We start from the raw sequence: 23,809 nt of genomic DNA on the forward strand, positions 1-23,809 counted from the left end.
TTTATTGTCATCTGTTTTGACAATGTTGCTAAACATTTTTGTAATGTGATGTAAGCAAATAAAATTATTATGAGAATGATTTTTATTACTGAACATACCAACAGTTCCAGTCTGCTTGCAAACGGTGCGTTTCCGGACACGCGCGTTTCCTTATTAAAAGTTTATCTACTTTGAACCCTACATACCCTAAAAGTTTGTAACAGGTATTCATATACACCCTGTATATGTGTGTGTGTGTGTGTGTGTGTGCGCGTGTGTGTGTCGATGTTTGTAGGCTTTGTGCCAAGTTGCTTTGAGGTTGTTGCTTTGAGGTGCTTGTGAATTTGCGTGCGGTAACAAACGGAATTTACCACAACCTGCTTCTATTCATATCAATTCCTCTCTGATAAAAACCACAGAACGATTATACAAATTTATTTTATGTCATGCCTGGTCATGCCTCTAGATTGATTTTTTTTTATAGTTTCGTCGATTAATAACGGCGGAAGATATCGCTGGATGCACAGAGCAGGATTCACAAAGCACAAAGAGTGTACTTGGCTATAACAAACATTTTATTCAACTATTGTTGCATCAGATATAAACGAACATTTTTATTATTGTTAAAAGTACTAAACCGAATGGTCTAAAGTATGTGTAATTGTATATGTTTGTTGCGTGTCCGTTGTGTACGAGTGTACCGTGTACGTGAATGCGAATAAGGGTGGTTGTTTAAAGTCTCCGCCACTGCGCGTATTATGTAACCACGAGTAATCATCTTTCGGATAAAAATGAATCTAGCTGCATCTCTATGCATTTACAGATCTGCCAAAAACATGGTAGTAACGTCAGAAAAAATAGTAGAGATAGAAAAGTGCATCGCAGATCGTAATGCGCTACCTCCGATTCCGACATCGCATGCACACCGGCCAATATGGACGGAGCATGTATCTTTACGCGATAAATTTTACGCCAGAACCCTAATCTCCCGTGATTCTCTAAGTACGTCGCAAATTTTGAATAATTGTATGTTTTTAAAGGTAATACAGTAAAATGAGATACTTCAGTCTTAACGATGGGATTGATGAAGCCGTTGCTACAAACCAGAATGATTTTCGTGCAGAGAAGAATGTACTTGGCGATACGAAATATCTGCTGTTGTATCATTATATTCTGTAGTGGATTGGGACTCGGTTGAGAATTCCTGTTCAAAATTGTTGAATTTATAAGAGTTGAGGCAGTTCTTCTGAAAGTGTCAAACACCCACTTCCAATTTCTTCCATGCTTTCCAATCCGTTTGTCCCATGAACCGGTACGCTGCTCATTGTTACGCCACGATGATCTGTAATAATCTGCTAGTTAAAAAATCTCTTTGACACGAAACCTTTTATTGTATCAATATATTGCGCAATTTACGCACGAATATATCTCATGTCTATTATCTCGCTTAATTTCAAGGCAAATGAGAGTAAACCGTTCCGTTTTAAAAGGTATCCGTTTATATATTATCGATACAGTTTATTTAAACTGTATTTTCTATTTCAACATTTCAGCATTTCCTGACCAGCTTAATATTTTCAAATAATTGCCAAAAATTATCTTTAAATTCGTTAGAGGGGATGTCGAACGCGGCGGCATGATAAACGGGAGTTGGAAGACTTGCACGAGTACAGAATGCGCCAGAATGTGATATTATATAATTATTTTTTAAACATTATCACCGTGTACTTGGATATACAGTACCAAAAATTTGGATGCACCGGGAGTAATGCAAGAAGTTGAGATTAATTGACAAAATAAATGATTATGACATTATTTGACAAAAACGATTCATTGAAACACAAAATATACTTTAGTATTCATATCAATAAGAAATATCACATAACTTTTACTTTCCTGTTTTCGCGTCTATGTAGCCTCCACAAGTTTTTCTAGGGGCTATGTAGCCTTCATAGCTGTGCAAATTTTTCGCATTCTATTAAGAAGTTTCAAGAGTGTTTCACCTGAAATCTCTTTCCAAGCCGTTTGTAGTGCTTCGAAAAACTGTTTTTTATTTTTGGGATTAACTTCTTTTATGCGTCGATCCAGTTCATCCTATAATAATTCAATAGGACTCAAATTCGGTGATTGAGAAGGCCACGTCACATTGCGAAAATTTTCGAGTCTTTCCACATATCCTCGACACAACTTAGAAGCATTTTTAAAACAATGTCATAATCATTTTTTATTTTGTCAATTAATCTCGACTTTTTACATTTATTTCCAGTGCGTCCAAACTTTTGGCCGGTACCGTATATATAGTTAAATATATAGTTGTCATTCAAATATCACATATACATTTGGTCAATAATTAGCGTATAAAATTAGTTAATATAACAAATAAACAGTATATATATAAATATATATGTATGTATGTATAATCAATATTTTCTATTTGTAATGTATTTACAACTTACATTTCTTTTATCTTACTTAAATACAGATTATATTCCAATGTAAAATGCAAACATTCGCGACTACATCCCTGCACATGGTTTCAGGCATAAAAATTTCTATATGCAAACGTATTCGTTTTATTTTGCTTGTTATATTATTATTAAGTCTAATCATAATGATAGATATAAAATATTGAGCATAACAATTTTAGAAAAAAGATACATATTTAAGAACGCATATTTCGATGAAATAAGAAAAACATATTTTACAATATTAAATTTGTAATATATAAGTTAACTATGTTATAATTATGTCAATTAGTATAGAGTTAGAGGTAGGTTAAGGTGGTGACATTACCTGGGCCGCTACTCACCTACAGGCACTGAGCCTGCCATGGGAGTAGGTGATGATGACACCATGGTCAAACGACCCTGTTCTTTTACTATGGGATCTAAAAAAGAGGAAAGTATAATTAGACAAATACACACGTTTACACGTATGTACATAGAGAGGATATATTCGATGCAATATCATACTCAACGAGATATAAATGCACCATGTACAATAATAAATGTGTATTGTATTAATATAATTTCCTTTTTCTTGTATACTTTTAAATATATCGTAAGATAATGCAAAGGCAAACAAATATTCCAAAAAATATTTAAAAATGTATCCCGTAGATGTATGCTTACAAAAATAAGGATGTTCCATTGCTTCACGTGCAGTTAATCTCTCGTAATGATCATAGCGTAAGAGTTTGTCAAGAAAATCCAAACTATCTGGGGATACTAAATGTTGATTCTCCGAATGCACAAAGCGTTCCCAACGCTTACGCGAATGTCGGCCTAAAATGTCATTGAAACGAGGATCTAGTTCAATATGATACTTGTCAAGATACTCGAACAGTTCTTCAGTTCCAAGAACTTTTGCGATTCGAACTAGTTGATCATAGTTGTCATGTCCATGAAAAAACGGTTCTTTCCTGAATATCATACTAGCGAGCATGCAACCCAATGACCACATATCTAATGAGTAATCGTACATCTGCAAGACATCAAGATATTTCTCATTAGCTTTTATATATAAAAGATTTACATTTTATAGAAATATATGTATGCTTATATATGTATGTATGTATGTGTATACAGGGTGTTCAATTAATGTATGTCATAAAAAAAATCGCATATTTTACATTTTGCAAATTTCCTACTTGCCCCATGCCTGTGTACTCGAGTTTGCTTCAATAAGCAAAGTAATGTAAACATAACAAAATTTAATTTTTATATCAGAGTTTATTAAGACATTTTAAGTAGTGTTCTTTTGTGTGTGTGTGTGTGTGTGTACGCGCGCGCGCGCACACATGATATTTTTAACGACAGATTTTCACATTAAGATAACTAGAATTATTATTATCCCACTACTTTTTCTTTCTTTCCGTCTCCCCAAATCCCTTCGCCTTTATTCCATTACATTTTGATGTTGCAAAATACCTACTTGATAATCTACGAGTAATTCCGGGCCTTTAAAATAGCGGGAAGCTACTCGTACATTGTATTCCTGACCAGGATGGTAAAACTCTGCTAATCCCCAATCGATCAATCGTAATTTTCGATTTTCATGGTCTATCATAACATTGTGCGGTTTCACATCCCTATGCATAATTCCCATACTGTGACAATAATCTAGTGCCTGTGCGAGAAACAAAACGGAAACAATTATTAAACATTACAATACTCTCGTCTCCATGTCCAATTAAATAATGCATTAGTCATGCTATTTCAATACATTGCTTACAACAGATATTCATAAGTCCAAAATTCAAAAAAAATTGTTGAAATTTTACAATTTGTTGATGAATTCTTAGAAGGATGATAAAGAATTTTTTTTACATGTTTCACCTTTGTGTAAAATTTCACATGTATTTTCACATGTATTTTTAAAGCTTTTCTAAATTGTAATAAAAATGGATAAGATAAATGTAAGACTATATATTAGATATTTATATAAATGTCAATTTATACATAAATTAATTATAAATTGTAAGCTATTAATATTAAAGTTATTTTTGTAAGGTAAAGTAATGTAATTAATATTGATAAATTACAAATAAGGAAGAAAAGGTAAAACAAAATCGTACAAAAACCATAGACCAACCAAAGTCTATAAAGAAATAAGCTGTTTAAAAATAGAACACGTGTAATAATTTTGTCTTGATCCAAGATTGCGACATCTTGCTTGGATGCTTTATAGTTTATGGGATCGTTACTGCATAAAGCAAAACTAAAGTACTAACCGTCCCATGTCCTTGACATTAATAAGAAAAATAAATATATTAATTCAATATCTTTTAACTCTTTCTCGGACTCATGATATACACCTACATCTATCAAAACAATAATCTCGATGTTCACCATCGACTGATATTTTGTTCACTTCATTGCACTTAACAATACACGCACTTTTAATAATTCGTAGAGGTAGTATCTTATGTCGTAGTCAGTTAACGTCTGGTATAATTGCTTGAAATCTGTATTGTTGACATGTTCAAAAATCAGTGCCGGTGTCCTTGAAACTGGATCTTTGACAACTGCTTGGAGTGTAATTATGTTGGTCCCACCTTTAAGGTTTTCTAAAATTTTTATTTCCCTTTTTATTTTCTTCTTTTTAACAGGCTATAACAAATAAAAAGTTATTATTATTAACAATAATATTATAAATTATTACATTCTGCTGCTTTAGTAAATATTTATGATATATAACATAATTATCCTACCTTCAATATTTTTACAACACAATTTTCATTGTTTGTAACATTTATGGCCTCGAATACTTCGCTATATTTACCCCTGCCCAATTTTCTCACTAACTGATAATCATCTTGTTGCCTACATCAAGAAATATACACGGAAAAGTAAATAAAATGATATATTATAATGGCAGCAATATCATTGACACTTGGTTGCGATAAGTCTTACCCCCAATCCACAACGTAAGATTCATAATCCCAGTATTCTCTTGGTTTATGTGAATTTACATCGGCGTAGACACGTGCTCTACTCGGTAAAGCCATTCTCTCAGAAGTATTATTATTGATAAGCGTCTTGTTGATCGGTATACTATCTCGACTGTCTATTCCAAACTTACAGCTATTAGCGACTCTCTTGCCTATCCAGCTAGGTGTGTGTGAGAACAGTAATAAACCTAAGTAATTCATACAATCTTGTTGAGTATTTATATCAATAAAAAATTAAAGAAAAATAATCTAAACAAGAAATCAACTAAGAAGCTGGAGGAAACTCTCCAGCAAGCGACACAAGTCGACGCAAGTATGGTTTTATCTTTGTTACTCATTGCCAAAAAAGAAAGAACGATATTTGTGTCGACTTGTGTCGCTTGCTGAAAAACTCCCATATTTATAATAGATGATTTGACAACAGTGAATTAGCATTTACTCTGTATGTGTGTAGCATTTATTTTATGCATATATATATATATATATATATATAAAATATAAGTTTAAAATATATAAATTTATACTCTTATTTTTAGAATGTATTACAAACACCGAACACACAATACATTTTGAAGATCTCAAAAAGATCCAAAATCTCCAAACACAGATGCAGAGGCTGTGCCATAAATTTAAGCTCTATTTTAAACTGATAAAGAAATAAAGAAATAAAGGAATAAAGATAGGTAGGATAGAAATACGCAGACAGAAATATGAATCAGAGTTTTCACCGACTATATGATCAAGAGAGAGCACGTTATCTTGATAATAATTTCATTTATCGATTGTAGCGCTAGAATTTTGGACATATCCAAAGGTGTACCTTGAGTTTTTCGAAGGCACAAGAAAATCATACGCGTGAAAATAGAATCCCTTTTCGAGGAAACGCGAGAATTACGAGATAAACATCCTAGTCATCCTACCGGCCAACGCGCAACGGGGCAAAAGCACGCAAAAGCATGCAAGGGGTACAAGGCACGTATACACATGTACCATGTACCCAGTAAATTACACGCCATCGCGACCAAGGAATTCACGTAGGCTCATTTCGGACTCACCTAAAGCATTCCGAGCCCGAATCTTGATCGGATTAAACACGATGGATTCCTGGATTCGTCGCGAGTGCACGAAACTCACTCGCGGAGTTGCTAAGGCCGCGCGAACGCGTGAAACTCCAGATTTTTTAGGGCGGCCGGCTTCTCAAACGAGCGAGGTGCAAGATGGCAGCCGGCAACCCGCCACAAACCTCAAAAATCTAGACCGGAAACCCTCCGTACGAGAGTCCTATATAAAGAGAGAAGCGACTCTGGCGGCCGGCGCGGGCGTCGCGAATGACGCGATCGCGATTGATCGCGATTTCTGATTGGTTGATGCCCCCACCTAATTGAAGCAGCCAGATTGAGACCGCAGTGGGGTGAGTTGATTGGCTTAAACCGAAACTCGGACCGATTTCTAGTATCGTGTACACAAGGCTTAAGCCAATGAAACTGCTGCTTTTCTGTAAGAGCTGCAAGTTGATTGGCTTAAACCGAAACTCGGACGCAGTTCTAGCATCGTGGACACAAGGCTTAAAGCCTTGTGTACACGATACTAGAAATCGGTCCGAGTTTCGGTTTAAAGCCTTGTGTACACGATACTAGAAATCGGTCCGAGTTTCGGTTTAAGCCAATCAACTTGCAGCTCTTACAGAAAAGCAGCAGTTTCATTGGCTTAAACCGAAACTCGGACCGATTTCTAGTATCGTGTACACAAGGCTTAAGCCAATCAACTTGCAGCTCTTACAGAAAAGTAGCAGTTTTATTGGCTTAAACCAAAACTTGGACACAGTTCTTGCATCGTGGACACCGGGCCTTATGCCCGGTTATCCCTGTGGTAACTTTTCTGACACCTCTTGCTGAAAACTCTTCAAGCCAAAAGGATCGATAGGCCGTGCTTTCGCAGTCTCTATGCGTACTGAACATCGAGATCAAGCCAGCTTTTGCCCTTTTGCTCTACGCGAGGTTTCTGTCCTCGCTGAGCTGGCCTTAGGACTTAGGCCTAGGCCTTAGAGGGAGAGAGAGAGAGATATGGTCATGTACAGTGGCGAACCACACGCTGAATGAAGCCATAATGTTCTCTTGGGATAAATGATGAAGGTGGTTTCCCGTTTCCTTCCTTCATGGACCAACGGTTTTACGTCTCTTTCCGATAGACGGTAGCGCCGATATCTCCTCTTTCCCCACCATACCCGTCACGGGGCAGGTGAGGGCGAGTCCCCCATTAGGAGGGAGAAATCGACTTGATGGCGACCTCCGAAAATTCCGAGGAGGCGCGCATCCTGTAGTCCCCGCCGCCTTCTACTAGACCCGCCACGAATCACCGGGAAAAAAACCCCACCAGGATTTTGTGTACCCGGCTGGGATCGAACCCGGATCTCCGGAGCGTGAATCCAGCGTCTAGCCTAGGAGACCACTGACTCGCTTTATGCCCGGTGTCCACGATGCAAGAACTGTGTCCAAGTTTCGGTTTAAGCCAATCAACTTGCAGCTCTTACAGAAAAGTAGCAGTTTCATTGGCTTAAACCGAAACTTGGACACAGTTCTTGCATCGTGAACACCGGGCTTTAAACCGAAACTTGGACCGATTTCTAGTATCGTGTACACAAGGCTTAAGCCAGCGGCACACGGAGCATGTTTTCCTGCTGGATTGCTTGCGATCTAGTAAATTATTAGAAATTCTGAGTGTTGAGTGGTGCAATTATTGTAATTTACTAGATCGTAAGCAATCCAGCAGGAAAACATGCTCCGTGTGCCGTTGGCTTAAAACTCACTCTTCGTCTCTTTCAAGCAGATTGACAAATGCGATTGGTCATTTCCAATAGACTAATCAATGATTAAGTTAATCGGAGTTTGGTCGAAGCTTAGTCGAAGTGGCCCTAAAAATGGTACTTAATTCTCATAGAAATGGACATTTATTAAAGAAATAACAAAAATACTGAACAATGCCGATAGCGGAATAGTTATATTCGCTACTTTTTTCATCTTATTTATAAAGGCAAAAATTTTAAGATATTTAATTATTTCATAAGCTATGTTTCTTATATAGGACTCTTCCTTTTTATTGGTTCACTCTTCGCATTATACTATTGTATATTGTATATTATATTATTCAATTGACTTCTCCATCTCACGAATGACAACAATTTCTAATTTGTATGCAACGTTAGCAATATATATCATAAAATATACGAATATTGCAATGTTTAATATACCTCAAAATTGATCACATAAATGTAGTATAAAGAGTTGACAAAAGCATGTAGTTAATAGACCACATTTATTGATGAATGAGAATATGAATACAACTATCAGAATGTTGAACGTTAGTTAAGTTATAACTATAAAGCATAAATAGTTTAAATGTGTAGATGTATAGATACATTATAATCAATAAATTTGCATTTCTTTAGCGAATTAAATATTTTGCACTAATAATATTTATTGCATATGTTGACGTCTACGAGCAGCCCTCTGTTTGTCGAAACGTAATTCCATTTCTTCGAGAACACGTGGAGTATAACGAACTACTAATTTTACAGAATTTTGAGCCTGCTTTAGTAATTCTACCGCCTTTTCATGATTTTCACCTTCGACGCACTAAAACAAATTATCTCTAATTATTGTAAAATGTTACTTCTGATAAATTGAAAAGAGACAGATTTCTACTAACCACTCCATTAACGGACAAAAGTTGATCCCCACGTTTTAAACCACCGTGCCTGTCAGCAACCCCACCAGGGATAATGCGAGATATATAAATCGGCGAATTCTGTTCTTTACCTCCCATTACGTTGAAACCAAGTCCTTCTTCCGTTTTCGGTAATTCGATTACACGTGGATGTGCGTGACCTTCGCTAGCTGCAAAAGCAGCAACGGTTGCTTTTGCTGTTGCAGATGCACGTACATCCTGCGAACCCTTTAACAAATTGTCATCAACAATTGTAATTATGACTATTAATAACGAGTATCTGTTAAATTAAAACATTAGGTATATACTTCTTGTATTGTTACCTGAACATCGACAGTCTCATATACATGTTCATATACCTCCCGTACTGCACTAAGAAAATCACTTTGTAACACTTTCTGTAATGCTGCTAACTTTGTTGTAGGAACCTCCCCTCCTAAAGAAAATCAATATTATAAAATTAGATAATTGTCAAAATACACGAAATGCTCTATTCCATAATTGCTTACCTTTTTGCAATTTATCTAATAATTCTATAGACCTCTTGACATCTACAAAGAAAAGATAAAGTTGGAGTAAGTGTATAATTTGTTGGAGTAAGTGTTAAAATAATCGTCAAATGTCATTTGTATGGCATAATAATACGTATATTTGCATAATTGAAACTGATTAGTAAAAATTTACCTCTTGCTAAAGTGAGAGGCTCGCCCATGGTAGCCATATTTTTATGTTACGACAATTTATGATTTTCTTCTTCTTATACTTCTATGCGTATATGTATGTACTGCGAAATATCGACGAAAATACAGTTTAATTCAACGTGTTTATCTGCTACTGCAAAATCGTATCCAAGTAATGTTTCGATCGTAAATGGGTCAATCCTTATTTTCTCATCTCACTCAAATCGACAAGATTAAAGCCTATGGGCACAGTGCACACAACGTGTCGTGTCCTCTTTCTATGCTAGATCGTCCAGTTACAGTTACGACAGTGCGTCGGCTTCTTTGATGTTGTGGGTTACCAATCACGTGACATACCGCCATATCCTTGATTGAATAAAGCGCCATATTTGAAAATGTAAATATCGTAAAATTTTAAATATTAAAAGTAAAATATTAATATCTTAAAATTAAACATGTATTAGAAATAAAAGAATAAATATTTTAGAGGTTTATTTATAATTACACTTTATTATTTATATGAAATAAAATAGTATTTATTATTTATGAAATAATAAATAAAATAGTAAAAATAATAAAAACATACTTTAAAAATTAATTACATATACAGGGGTAACACAAAAGTTCCCGGAATTTTTTTGAAAACATATTAATAAGCATTACAAATCGGTACACAAATTAAACACATCTATACTTTAAACAGAACATAAAACTTTATTAGAAGATTAATAACAAAATTAAACAAAGAAAATTACATAAATGCTCAAAATTGTTTCTTTTGCACCGACAACCCTGGGCAAATTTTCGTGACCACCAAAGCGGCCCCAGGGGCCCGGCGATAACTGAAGAGTGCTGACATTGGCTACGGTCAACGTGACGCTACAAATGCTTTGGAGCGTTCTTCTTCTCCTTCTTTCTTCATTGAAAGAAAAGAGAAGAGGAATGCTTCGAAGCATTTGTAGCGTCACGTTGACCGTAGCCATTATCAACCGTTTTGGCTGTTCCGAAACGACTGTTTCCTATATTGTAGTATAATTTTGTTTTCATGATTAAACAGTGTAAAGCTAGTCTCAGAAATGATTCATAAACATGTTATCATTGGGACAGAAAAAGCATCAGAGAAATCGCTATTTTGTTCTATTTTTTATACTTGATATTGTTTAAATAAATCATTTAAAAATTGAAAAAAAAATCCAACTTAAAAAATTAACATGGAGAAATGGTGCAAGTAGAAACTTGCACATTGCTTCCTCATGCAATTGTTTACTTATAGTTCTTAAGCTTTTATTTTATTCGATGCATAATTATTAGTATTTATTTATTTGTTTTGGCTTCCTCATAGAGGAAGCTTTGTGAGCGAAATTTCTATAACTCCAGAATTAATCAACCAAATCTTAACGAATTGTATATGAAATATGGGTAGAATTTTCCGGCGAGTGCTATAGAGTGTGTAGTTTTTCATTACCGATGTTCTGGAAACCGATTTTTTAATTTTTCTAATTCTTACGGGTAAAAAAATTTAAAAAATTGGTTTCCAGAAAATAGATAACGAAAAACTATACATTCTATAGCACTCCCCGGAAAATTCTACCCATATTTCATATACAATTCGTTAAGATTTGGTTGATTAATTCTGGAGTTATAGAAATTTCGGTAAATTTGGCACATACACACATACACACACACATACATACATACAGACATTTTTTAAAATTACAATTTTTCGACGTTTTAGAACATTCTGAACACATTCAGAAAAACAAATAAAAAAAAATTTTTTTACGAAAACAAAGCTTCCTCTATGAGGAAGCAAAAAACCGTGACTCTCACGGCAATTCTCGATGAAAATTGTTTTGCAATTTCACACATGGTAAGATTATATACATTCCAAGACTACACAAAAATTTCAAATCTGTTAAAGCGAACTTCAGAGATTTTTTGCTTCAAGATAGATATCACACGGAAAAAGTCCATCTAACAATTACAAAATATTGTAGTTATTTGTAAAATATTTATTTTAAATACTTTTTCTAAAGCAAAAAACAATTGAAATATCTGGAGTGCAGTTACAATGAGACATCATGAGACATATACCATATATACATATATATATGCTATATGTATAATATATATATTATGTATATATGTATGTACATATTTGTATATTGTTATTATTACGTGTGTGTGTGTGTGTGTGTGTGTGTGTGTGTGTGTGTGTGTGTGCGTGCGTGCGTGCGTGCGCGTGTGTGTGTGTGTGCGTGCGTGCGTGCGCGCGTGTGTGTGTGTGTGTGTGTGTGCGCGCACAACAGTCTGTTGAAGTTTATCACAACTATATATTGTTGCAAAGAAAAAGCAAATATAGATAACCCGATAACTCAGTATTGCTTGTAATCTTTATGTATACATATATAAGTATACTTTAAAAAATGATAAATGGAATTGTAATAAAAATAACAGTTCAGATTATATATTTTTAAATTTAAAATATATATGGTTTAGAAAATAAATACTTAATGATATTTAAAATGCTCATCTCTCTCTTAAAAATAGAAATAAAATCTGATAAAATTATCAAGTTATTGCTGCAAAATTTAAAAAAGAAGAATATTTATTTAAAAATCTGATTATACTTACGTATAAAAACATGTTGTATTTTTATGGATAGAAATTAATGTAGCAGTGTCTCAAAAACTTATTTATATTTATTAAAAAATAACTTTCCATAAAATATTTTCTTCGTACATTGGCTTTTATACATTTGAAATTTCATTTGCATTTGCATTCAATTTATTTATAGCGTTCATTTTATTTATAGCGTGATAAAAATTATTTTATTATTTCTTAAATAACATATAGATTTGAATACTTTTACAAACATAGGATTTATATAATTTAATTTATAATTTTTATTACAATTTATGTAATTTTTAACCAATTTTTATATTGATTTTGTATTTAATATTTAAGTTTCAGTTTATAAATAAGACTATATATATAATATAATTTTGCTTTCTCGTAGAGAAAGCTCCGTTTTCGTTTTTTATTTATTTTTTTTATTTTTTTGATGCCGATGTGTTCAGAAATGTTCTAAAACGTTCGAAAAATTGCACTTTAAAAAATGCCCCGTATATGTGTACGTGTGTGTGTGTACGCGGATTTCCAAAATTTGAAATGCCTATAACTTAAGAAATGCTTATGCTACAGCGCTGCATTTTGGCACATAAGTAAGGTAGTACAACACTTTACTGTCATTTTTATAAAAATTCATACAGTGTTTTAGATTTTAAAAAAGTTGTAATTTTTCAAAAAATGTCTCTATGAAAGTTCTAACTTCCGCAAATTTTGAGATATCGGGCTAATTTTTTTTTATGAATAGAGTATCATTGAAGAATGGTTGGTTTTGATTTTGATGAGAATTGATGAAAGGGTTTATTTTTTATGAAATTTTGAATTAAAAAAATTTTTTTAATGTAAATTGTCGATTTTTTAATAAATATTTTGTAATATCCTATAGGGGTCACCAATTAATATATTGATCTCAATATATTAAACAATAATATATTGAGAAAATGCCAAACTTTTATTTAAATTAATTTTTATTTATTCTCTATTTTCTGTGAAGGTTATATAAAAATAAAAAAGTGTGCAAATTAGTAATTTGCATATTGCTCACCATTTTCTTTTGCTCATAAAGTTTTCTCTATGAGGAAGCCAATCTATTATCTATTAATCTATATGCTAATAATTTTGCTAATTCCTCATAGCGGAAGCTTTATGAGCGAAAAAAATTATGAGAAAGCAATAATGTGCAAGTTTCTAATTTGTTTAATTATCTATTTAATTGTTATATTTTATTATGTGCTGCAGCTATGTATGGCGAATGCATATACATGTGCGCGCTTATACTTACTTGATAAGTCAAAATCAATGGCAATTTTATTATAGTTATATAACTATATAAAAATTATAACAAATAATATTTTCCATTTTTTTTCTAGGATTTTATGTGATATATCCAACAGAATATTATAAAAAATTTGTATGTATTTTAAAGAAATTAGAATGCAATGTAATAATCAATAACACACGAATTACGTCAGACTATATATACGAGATAATAGCCGCGATTATCAAATATTGACGTATGGAAAGTTTGAAGCACAGATAAATAAGCACGTGAATAAGTAACAAATATAGTCATATGTTTCAGTTGTCAAATTATTTACTACACAGATATTGTTTAAAAATTCTAATAACTAATTAAATGTAATATTTACTTTTTATTACAAAATTGATATAATTATAAACTATAAAATTTACAGATTTGATCCTCTTACCCTGATAGCAAAACATGAATGTGCAAAATCATGTAAACATATGGAGGGGTAAAAACCAGAGTGGTGTAAGTCAAATTTTTTTAAATATTTTCTCGTGTGCATAGATGCAATTTATATATTGTACAGATTGCATCTATGCACACGAGAAAATATTTAAAAAAATTTGACTTACACCACTCTGGTTTTTACCCCTCCATATATTGCTGAAAACAATTTATATGTATGCCTCAAACATTATTGCGTAAACATGAATCGTAGATCGTCTAGGATTCATACTTATGGTGCTTTTACAACAAAGATATGTAAGTTAATTATTTCTATCAATAATATGTAAACATTGTAAACTGTACACCAATGGAACCTCCGGGCGTGTTGCTGGAAAAGTGTAACGAATATTGAATAAACCGTTGTTTGAAGCAAATTCAGTACTATTGCTGAGCATTTGCGGACGCAGCTTTACATATAATTATTTGTGCAAACACTCGTCACGAGTTTGCGGACATATTTCATAAATATGACAGATGTTTTGCAATCTAGGTACATTGAGTCTCTTATATTTTGAAAGATGAAGTTTAATTGTGCAGAGCTGCAGAGTATTGTAATTGATATATAAGTGTGCAAATTTATGCAGTTTTATATTATCTATGTTATGTCTTGTATCGATACAGCAATTTATTTGATGACATTTAATGGCATCGCTTCCCAGCCAAGAATAGATCAATTAAAAGGAATTTTGATAGCAGTTCATTGTGTAAAGCTATAAATATATCTTATTTACGAAACTGGCGATTGCGGGGGACTTTACAGGACTTATAGAATTACTTTGTATAATACCTTTTTCATTTGCAATTTATTTGTTTTCATTGTTACGAGAGATCGGGAGATAAAAAAAATTAATTCCTATTATTCAAAATTATTTAATTGTATAAGGTACTCTGTGTTTAATTAGAGAAAATTGCAAGAAGAAAAGTAAATTTCTCGAAATTGATTTGAATTAATTAATTTTTATTTAAATTATTCAAAGATTTTTGTTCAAAGATATATCAATCATATATTAAAAATACGTATTTAAATAAGATTTCCAAAATATTTATACAAACAGACGAGAGTCTCTCGGAATCTTTTATATCTCGCTTTTGTTTTAATGAAGTGAGATTTCAGCTGAAAGGCAAACTTATGTTTATATACAACTAAAAAAGTGATATTTATACATACAAATGTAGTTATACTAACGGTATAGAATTAAAGAGAAAGAAATTGCCAAAAATAAAGGTACAAAGCTCTGACCCCATAATTGGTGATGCAACTTTGTCTTGCTCAAAAGAAATTTATCATTATAACCTTCGATTAACTTCGATCCATCCGAAATAACAAGGGATATCGCGCGTAGACAGCGAAATCTTGCACGGTGGTAGGTCAACAGGTCGCCGATAATGTCTTTGTTCGATACGATTTTGGTATAAAAGACTCGCACCGCTCGGTAGACAGCATGCGGCAAACGGCATTAACGGCATCACAATGAGGTGCGCGATCGTTCTACTGGCTCTGGCAGCTTTTGGGGCGGCTCTACCCCAGCAACAGCAACAGCAACAGCAACAGCAGCAGAAACAACAGGCTGGTAAGTGATCGCTGTTCCATCCGGTTACCTTTATGTTCTCTCTATAGCCCTCTCTTTTTCTGTTCTTTTTCTATATCTCTCCTTATTTCTTGCGATCAAAGGACTGTATAATCTTCGTAAATATACCTACTTGAAAAAAATTACTGCTGCTTTTATCGTTTCTATACTTTTCATATGATTTAGACTATTAAGCTTTATACATGTAATATACATATAATAAATACTTGTCTAATAGTCAATATTGTGAAATATTAATGTTTATATGGAACTCAAATCGAGGAATGCGATTGCACGTGATCATTTCTTTACTTTTCTTTAGCTGATCAAGATCTTCTGAAGAAGCAACAAGACGTTATACTGTTGCTACAACAGATTACTCAAGAAATCCCGAACGAGCAGCTGCAGATCCTTGGTACCACCTATGACATCCAAAACAACATCCAACAATATGAAAATCCGATCCTTGTCCAATACTATGTTGGCGCTGTACAGGCCGGTTTGGTTCAGCCAAAAGGCACCGCCTATTCGAGCTCCATCAGCCAGCTTCGCAAGGAAGTTTCCCTCCTGCACAGAATCTTATTAGGCACTAAGAACTACCCGACGTTACTGGCAACCGCCGCATGGGCCCGCGTTCACGTTAATGAACAACAATTCATCAAGGCTTTCATTGGAGCCGTTCTTCAGCATCCGGAGACGCAGGGTGTCGTTCTGCCGCCTCTGTACGAAATCGTTCCTCAGCACTATTTCGATGCTAGGATTATCCAAGAAGCCCAGAACATTGCTGTACAAGGTGTTTCACAAGGTGTAATTCCTGTTAACTATTCCGCCCAATTGTCCAACAGTGAACAACAACTTTCTTACTTCACGCAAGACGTCGGCCTCGCCAACTACTACGGCGCCGTGAATCTCGCTGGATATTTGTTGCCGGTAAGCGTGCATCATTTAAATACAAATAAAAACAATTTCTCATATAAAAAGAAAAATATATATTTATAATTTGTTTCACTGAAATTCGCGTTTTATGTATATATTAAACATTCTTTAAATATATAACACTAGCAGGGTCAGCAAACGCCTGCGCAACAACAAGGCATTCAGAATCAGGAAAGTCAAATTGGTCAGGGATCTATTTACTATTATCTTCACCAACAACTGCTGGCTCATTACGAACTGAACCGTCTCTCGAACGGATTGGGTCCAATCCAGGACACAGACTACGTCAACGTACAAGCACCGTATCAACCGCACCTCCGTCACACAAACGGGCTCGAATTCCCTGGACGTCCTCAGAATCTGCAGCTCAGCCCCAAAAACGACAACCTTATCCAGACTGTCAGGAAGATTGAACAAAGATTGATCGAAGCTATTGACTCTGGACATGTCATCACTCCGCAAGCCGCCTTCCTCTCTCTTTATCAGCCGCAAGGTTTGAACATTCTTGGAGAACTTATCCAAGGAACCGGCAGAAGTGTTAACCCAAGGTTAATCATCAACTAATCATTTGACTGATCAATGTCAGTATAACTTACTAATATCGCAATACTTATGACAATACATTTTCTACCGCAGATACTACGGCAGTCTTCAAGCCGCCGCGCGTCAACTTCTCGGCAATGCTCCCGAAGCACAGAATATCTACGATTACACTCCTTCCGTTCTCGAATTGGGAGAAGTTGCTGTTCGCGACCCAGCTTTCTATCAGCTTTACCAAAACGTTATTCAACTGTTCAAACAATACCAAAACTCTTTGCCCGCGTACCAATATAACGACATCCTCTTGCCTGGTGTCAGCATCCAGGACGTTCAAATCAGCCCACTGGTAACTCTCTTCAACAATTACTATGTTGATCTCGATGCAGCTACTCAGCAGCAAGTCGGCCAACAACAACAACAAGTCGGTCAACAACAGCAAGTCCAACAACAACAACAACAACAACAACAACAACAACAGCTTCAGCAGCAGCAACAGCAGCAGCATCATCAACAACAACAGCAACAACACATCCAAGCGCAAGTGAAGAGATTAGACCACAAACCCTACGAATACCAGATCACTGTTCAGAGCGAGCAGAACGTCCCTGGTGCCGTTGTCCGCGTCTACTTGGGACCGAAATACGACTATAATGGCAAACCCATCAGCATCTCTCAACACAGGCACCAATTCGTCGAACTTGACCAATTCATAACTAACCGTATGTACTCGATTGCAAGGTTACCCACCGTACATACACACAACGTCACACACACACACACACACACACACACACACACACACACACACACACACACACACACACACACATACACACATTCATTGATTTTTTTTATTAAACAATTAAATTGTCTAATCTCTTTGTTTTACAGTTCAACAAGGACAGAATGTCATCGTTAGACAATCCCAGCAGGCACCAGGCCAGAGCCACGACTACCCGTCTGTTCAGGAAATTCAACAGGGTGTCAACAATGCTATTAATGCCCAAGAACCATACTATATCACCCAGGTAATTATTTTTCTCTCTTTCTATTTTGTATAGATGTTTTGCATCGACGATTATTTCGATGAGTGATGCAAGACTAAACGTTAATATTTTTTCAGCCACAGCAGCTCTTCGGTTTCCCAGCTAGGCTGGCTCTTCCCAAGGGTCAACAAGGTCAAGGACTCCCAGTTCAGCTGTTGGTTGTGATCTCTCAACCGGGACAACAAAACGTGCCCTACGGACCGGTGGTCCCAGAACAATATCAGACCTACCAACAAGGCCAATATCAAGTAGTTGGTACCGAGGATTATCAACAGATCCAGCACCAAGCTGGCAAAGTAGTCGGTGTGAAACAGACTGTGGAGGTTGTACCAGAAACTCTGCCGATCAATCAGCAACAGAATCAAGGTACGCTATCGATATCAGAGAGACAAGGCCGCTTGCCTATTGAGTAGCATAAAAAAATAAGCAATTTCTTCTTTACAGTTGTAAGGAACCATGTTGCTAACCTCTACACTCAACAACACGGACAGTACCCGTACACGCACTCTCAGTACCAAGTAGGCCAAGGACAGGGATATAACGTCTACGGTGTGCAAGGCCACCATGGACAACAGGGACAATGGGGACAACAAGGACAACATGGACAAAACATCCAAGGACAGCAACAATGGAGTCAACCTCAGGGTATCTACCAAGGACAGCAGGGACAGAATCAACACGGCCAACAAAATACGGTAGGAGTCCAAGGTGGAGTACCAATTGGTGTACATGGCTTGCAACAGGGTATCCATGGAATCCAAGGAGTGCAGTCAGGTGTACAAGGTTTACAAGGTTTACAAGGTATCCAAGGTGTACAAGGTGTCCAAGGTGCGCAATACTCCCAGGGAAACCAAGGCGTCCACAGTGGCATTCAGTATGGAATCCAGGGCAAATACCCCGTTACCTATCAAGGACAGAGCCAACAACAGCAAGGATTGGGTGTAGGATATACCGGTAGCGGACAATATCACGCCGGTGGTTTCCAAAACATCCTGAGTCAAGGTCAAGGACAACAAACTCAGGACGCATCCGTCAGCCAATATTATCAGAATAAGCACATCTCTGAAATCATCGGTGGAGCTATCTCTCTCGACGGTAAACCTCTTGGCTACCCGTTGGACAGACCCTTGACCCCCGGTGCCCTTTCCGTGCCTAATCTCTATGTTCAAACCGCCCACATTCAGCATGAAGGCCAGCCCACCAACGAAGTGCAATATCAGTGAAATGTTCCTATAAATCAGATATAATAGATGTATGATATCGTTAGATGTTACGATGCTTGACCAAAAGCTATTTTTTCATCCAATGTAAAAAAAAAGATTTGTCAGTTTATTGTAGCAAATGCAATTAATAAATTGCCCTAAAACGCAAATTTCTGGATATATTTACTTATAACGCAATGTTCCTCTTTCTATGTACCTATTTTCCTTATGCGCGCTTCCTCGAATGTCCTACCTATTATAATACATGTACAAGTCAAGATTAACTAATGATAATAAAATTCACGGTCTTTTGCACAAATATTATTTTATTAAGAAAGTTTATTGTCTTCTTAGCGATCCTCTTCGAGCGATGTAAAGCCGTCATCGTTTTCATGTACAATCATTCTCCAGTCATCATCTCCATAAATTCTATAAACAGGTTTAGTTTTTCCATTAATAATTCCAAAATAAATGATAAATAAAATAGCTCATTTCAATAATAAGTTTCATATAATATTAAGGTATTATAGCTATTATAATTTAGTTATAATGTATTATAACTATTTTTATTACATATATATATATTTTTTACAAGCAATGTTTCTCTCTCAGATAGAACAGCTGGTCACAATAAAGTCAAAATAATGTCAAAATGTTGGCAAAATAATGATTTTTAGGTCATTTTGCCATCATTATTGTCACTTTCTGTTCTATCTGGGGTGTCTTATAAAAGACATATTAATTATATAATATATGGTGATATTCTATCTATACTGTATTGTATGATATATATTACACATACCGTCAAAATCTACCGTACCGGAACCATCCGTGTCAATCTCCGCGATTATTCCATCGAGATCGTAACTAGTAAGTTTATCGTCGAGCGCCGCTAAAATCTCTTTCAACGTAGCCGTGGTAATGTATCCGTTACCTTCGCGATCGTATAATCGAAACGCTTCCTTCAGTTCCTCCTGCATCGCCTCCGCATCCTCCTCTTCGAGAAACCGACCGGCGATCTTGCAAAAACCATCAAAATTCACTTTGCCGAGACCTTCGGGATCATTTTCCTCGATCAAGGTGTTTAATTCGCCATCGTCAAATAGTTGTCCCATTGTATTTAGTATCGTTGGGATTTTCATAGTCTCGATGAAACCACTTTTCGTTGTGTCGAACATTTGGAACGCCTTACGCATCACAGCCACTTTTTGATCATCTTCCTCCTGTGAATGTCCAAGGGAGAATCTCAAGGGAGAGTTTACTTTCATTTATAATAAAAATAAAAAGAAAAGAAAACAAAAATGCTAACAATTTTGAGGTATTATATCTAAATCTCTTTACGGTGATTTTTAAATACTTTTCTTATAAGTAGCAGCTAAGACAGCGTTTTACGTATTGCTTTCTAAAAATGTGGAATTTATAGTCTTTTTCTACGAATTGTGTATTTAATTCACAGGTTTCTTTTTTCGCCAAACCGAGATTATCTCTTTATTAGTCTTACCATGATGGTTATAAACCAGAGAACTTTTACACCGTATTAGGCAAACCACCAGAGTGGCGCACGACGGAGAACGAACGGCGGACTTGAAGAGAATTGGTTCTTCCGTCCCAGTATAAAGACTTCCTCTCCGCATTTGCTAAACCAGCTAGAAAGACGACGCACGCAAAAATAGAGCGGCGACGCCGACGAAAAATGAAATATGTTATAAGTGAATACCACGACCTCTCATCCGTGTTGTCATTTTATGCGAAGGTCGTATGTACAAACGTTGTTATATCGCGCAATTACCGATAAGTTTCGTGCTAGAGGGAAAATTGCATTCACCGTACGTTACGACGAAACATTTTTTATCGTAAAGATATAGCCTTGTACGTCGGGGATCTTTTCTATAATCCTACACGGCATTTATTTAGCGATGAAACATCGTAGACAGCACGTCATATGTCCCGATGGAGTTTGCATTTGAATTTTGGACATGCGTGCTGTCTGAGATATGTTGCTATTATATAAGATCAAATTTTGCGAAAAATCGTCACATTCCAATAATTATATCTGCCTGTTGACGCGGTCGAAGCTTCGATTCGCGGGCGATCTTTAAAATGCCAGATTACCGTCAGGCGAACGATACACGTAGGACATTAGCGCGTATTGGTAGTGCGAATTGGTGCGAATCTATGAATGAATTCGTACCTACGTCCGTACATGAGAAAAGATGAGGAGAGAGAAAAAGAGAAAAAGAGAAAAATTGTCGTAACTGTACGGCATTTACGTAACTATACGGCGATATTTTTATATCCGCGTGATAAATATAGACGAATAGAATAATTCCAAGCGGTATATATTCGCGCTAAAACAGAAACGAAAATTGGCCTCGCTCGAATCGGACCATCCCGCCGCGCGCCGTGAAATCGTCCGTCGGCGTCGGATGATATTCCAAGTTTGAAATGGGGCAACGTATTGCCGTTCTTAGGCTGCTGCCTACGCGTACTCGTGGCTCGTGGTTGCAAACCGTTACAACGCGACTCTATATATCTAACATGCAGCCGGAACGATGTAAAAATATATCGGGCCGCTCCTTCTCTCGCGCCTCCGCTCCGGTGCGGCGCGGCGGCCTCTGCACGCGAACGATTCATCACCGTTCGCGCATCTTCCAGGCGAGGGGAAAAAAACAGGAGATATTTCCTCATCCGTTACCCCGTTGCCCGATCGCCGAGATTATTATCAATCGGAACATCGGAAGCTGCTGATCGGCGGAGAGCATATATATGGCATATTCATTTACATTTTAACAAATTACTCGTAGTTATGACAATATTATCGCGCCCGTGAGCCGTGAGGCGTGAACCGCGCGTGACGCACGCTAAATAGTCTTATTAGAAATATTTTTGGTCTAACCACGCGTCGCCGACCGAGATAAATAAATCCGATGGCTATTGCACTATCGTGCCAAATTTTACGATGCAATTTCAACTCGGACCAAATTAACGGAATTTCTCAATCCCAACGTCACGCGCGCGGACATTTCTGAGAATTAAAATGTTTCATCTTTTAGGGGAAACTGCATGGGGAGGGTTGACCCACCCTAGTATATTATAAAATTGATGTATTCAAAATATCTTTGTTATAAGTTCACCCGCCTTTTTTAAAAGAATAAAGTTGGATGAATAAACCTCTCTTTTAGAGTCAACTCTCCCCATAGTTTCCCCTGCAGTGCAGTAGACGAAACTGTAACATAAAAGAATGATATCGTTACCGCGGCGTTTAATTGCTATTGTCGCAACAGTATTTATTAGCTCTCTCTATGCCAATGGCAAATATATAAAACGGAATCTATATATTTCGCTTTTAACGTAGGTTTAAATTAAATATGATTCGAATTTTATGAGGCTCGAGTTTTCATTCATTGGAATATACCCAGATAGCAAAACGTCTGTCATATTTACGAAATATGTGCGTAAACGATCGTGACGAGTGTTTGCGCAAATAACGCGTAAAGCTGCGTCCGCAAATGCTCAGCAACAGTATTGAATTTGTTTCAAGCAATGGTTTATTTAATATTCGATACATTTTTGCAGCAACAGTTTACCCCCGGAACTCGGAGGCTCCATTGCTATATATATATATATATATATATATATATATATATATATATATATATATTGTTTTAATTGTTTACATATTATTGATAGAAACAATTGAAACATAGTTAGTAACAACAATTTACACATCTTTACTGCAAAAGCACCATAAATATAAATCCTAAACGGATCTGACTCGTGTTTGTGATAACAAATACATAAATTGTTTTCAGCAATGATTTGCGCGATTTTGCACACTCATGTTTTGCTATCTGGGTAGCTTGTTGTCACGTTATAGCCATTAATCGCTCGTTTTATATCGCCCAGCTTTGATAAAACTGCCCCACATGATGTCAATATTGGGTCGCTAAATTGGATCGCTCTGAATTATTACCCGGGCAGTCAATCTAGAGAAATTTTTGCACTTGTAAAATTTTGACATATTTTTTCTCTTTCTCTCTCAAATAATTATAGCTATAAAAGTGAATATAAATATAGTGAATAAATAAGTGATAAAAATACGCTATACACATATACAGGGTGTTGAAACCCCTTAGTTTTACGAAAACTATGCAATATGCATTTATGATGATAGATAATTTCTTTGGACGTAACATTTTCCGCTGTGGAAAATATTCCTTCAGAGCCAGGAATAGCTGAATGGAAGAAACGGGGGAATAGCTATAAGATATAGCCTAACTCTAACGCTGAGCAATTAAT

General features: G+C 35.8%; 4 protein-coding genes across 8 annotated transcripts; 1 reads left to right on the forward strand and 3 right to left on the reverse strand.

Annotated features, from left to right (window-relative positions):
• Positions 1-1,059: 1,059 nt before the first annotated feature.
• On the reverse strand, positions 1,060-6,679 carry Ckiialpha (casein kinase II subunit alpha). Of its 3 annotated transcripts, none has more exons than XM_071711345.1 (8): positions 6,487-6,679; positions 5,394-5,591; positions 5,192-5,303; positions 4,878-5,090; positions 3,913-4,107; positions 3,111-3,462; positions 2,789-2,866; positions 1,060-1,321 (listed from the first exon to the last, which is right to left on the reverse strand). In XM_071711345.1, exons 2-8 carry the CDS (start codon positions 5,486-5,488, stop codon positions 1,203-1,205), a joined length of 1,164 nt encoding a protein of 387 aa, XP_071567446.1. In that variant the 5' UTR covers positions 5,489-5,591; positions 6,487-6,679; the 3' UTR covers positions 1,060-1,202. The 3 variants fall into 3 exon arrangements, with proteins under 3 accessions (XP_071567446.1, XP_071567445.1, XP_071567447.1); XM_071711344.1 differs by having other exon boundaries at positions 5,394-5,619; XM_071711346.1 differs by having other exon boundaries at positions 1,182-1,321; positions 2,773-2,866; positions 5,394-5,619.
• Positions 6,680-8,726: 2,047 nt separating this feature from the next.
• On the reverse strand, positions 8,727-10,165 carry Veli (L27 and PDZ_signaling domain-containing protein veli). 2 transcript variants are annotated; one of them, XM_071711367.1, is made up of 5 exons: positions 9,839-10,165; positions 9,664-9,705; positions 9,463-9,590; positions 9,137-9,382; positions 8,727-9,063 (listed from the first exon to the last, which is right to left on the reverse strand). In XM_071711367.1, exons 1-5 carry the CDS (start codon positions 9,873-9,875, stop codon positions 8,905-8,907), a joined length of 612 nt encoding a protein of 203 aa, XP_071567468.1. In that variant the 5' UTR covers positions 9,876-10,165; the 3' UTR covers positions 8,727-8,904. The 2 variants fall into 2 exon arrangements, with proteins under 2 accessions (XP_071567468.1, XP_071567469.1); XM_071711368.1 differs by having other exon boundaries at positions 9,478-9,590; positions 9,839-10,162.
• Positions 10,166-15,651: 5,486 nt separating this feature from the next.
• Positions 15,652-19,680, forward strand: Hex110 (hexamerin 110). 2 transcript variants are annotated; one of them, XM_071711352.1, is made up of 7 exons: positions 15,652-15,789; positions 16,109-16,716; positions 16,849-17,270; positions 17,359-17,981; positions 18,154-18,290; positions 18,386-18,674; positions 18,753-19,680. In XM_071711352.1, exons 1-7 carry the CDS (start codon positions 15,690-15,692, stop codon positions 19,529-19,531), a joined length of 2,958 nt encoding a protein of 985 aa, XP_071567453.1. In that variant the 5' UTR covers positions 15,652-15,689; the 3' UTR covers positions 19,532-19,680. The 2 variants fall into 2 exon arrangements, with proteins under 2 accessions (XP_071567453.1, XP_071567454.1); XM_071711353.1 differs by having other exon boundaries at positions 16,852-17,270.
• A 138-nt stretch (positions 19,681-19,818) lies between these two features.
• Tpnc25d (Troponin C at 25D) lies at positions 19,819-21,169 on the reverse strand. The gene is made up of 3 exons (XM_071711364.1): positions 21,012-21,169; positions 20,313-20,733; positions 19,819-19,939 (listed from the first exon to the last, which is right to left on the reverse strand). The coding sequence occupies exons 1-3, from the start codon at positions 21,012-21,014 to the stop codon at positions 19,911-19,913; spliced, it is 453 nt and encodes a 150-aa protein (XP_071567465.1). The 5' UTR covers positions 21,015-21,169; the 3' UTR covers positions 19,819-19,910.
• Positions 21,170-23,809: the final 2,640 nt, after the last annotated feature.

Source organism: Temnothorax nylanderi, unplaced genomic scaffold (assembly GCF_030848795.1).
Source record: "Temnothorax nylanderi isolate EJ_2023f unplaced genomic scaffold, tnyl_v1.0 TNYL_tig0098_pilon, whole genome shotgun sequence".
Classification (NCBI taxonomy): domain Eukaryota; kingdom Metazoa; phylum Arthropoda; class Insecta; order Hymenoptera; family Formicidae; genus Temnothorax; species Temnothorax nylanderi.

Bases quoted from the DNA above. Each gene is read 5' to 3' on its own strand.
- Ckiialpha (XM_071711345.1), bottom strand. From the start codon at position 5,488: ATGGCTTTACCGAGTAGAGCACGTGTCTACGCCGATGTAAATTCACAT. The intron at 5,091-5,191 runs GTAGGATAATTA...TATTTGTTATAG, and splicing joins GTGTTGTAAAAATATTGAAG to CCTGTTAAAAAGAAGAAAAT. The intron at 3,463-3,912 runs GTAGGTATTTTG...GATGTCTTGCAG, and splicing joins AATTACTCGTAGATTATCAA to ATGTACGATTACTCATTAGA.
- Tpnc25d (XM_071711364.1), bottom strand. The intron at 19,940-20,312 runs GTATGTGTAATA...ACCTGTTTATAG, and splicing joins CGGTACGGTAGATTTTGACG to AATTTATGGAGATGATGACT.
- Veli (XM_071711367.1), bottom strand. From the start codon at position 9,875: ATGGCTACCATGGGCGAGCCTCTCACTTTAGCAAGAG. The intron at 9,706-9,838 runs GTAAATTTTTAC...TTTTCTTTGTAG, and splicing joins GCCTCTCACTTTAGCAAGAG to ATGTCAAGAGGTCTATAGAA. The intron at 9,064-9,136 runs GTTAGTAGAAAT...AATTTGTTTTAG, and splicing joins TTTTGTCCGTTAATGGAGTG to TGCGTCGAAGGTGAAAATCA.
- Hex110 (XM_071711352.1), top strand. From the start codon at position 15,690: ATGAGGTGCGCGATCGTTCTACTGGCTCTGGCAGCTTTTGGGGCGGCT. The intron at 15,790-16,108 runs GTAAGTGATCGC...ACTTTTCTTTAG, and splicing joins GCAGCAGAAACAACAGGCTG to CTGATCAAGATCTTCTGAAG. The intron at 17,271-17,358 runs GTTAATCATCAA...TTTCTACCGCAG, and splicing joins GGCAGAAGTGTTAACCCAAG to ATACTACGGCAGTCTTCAAG.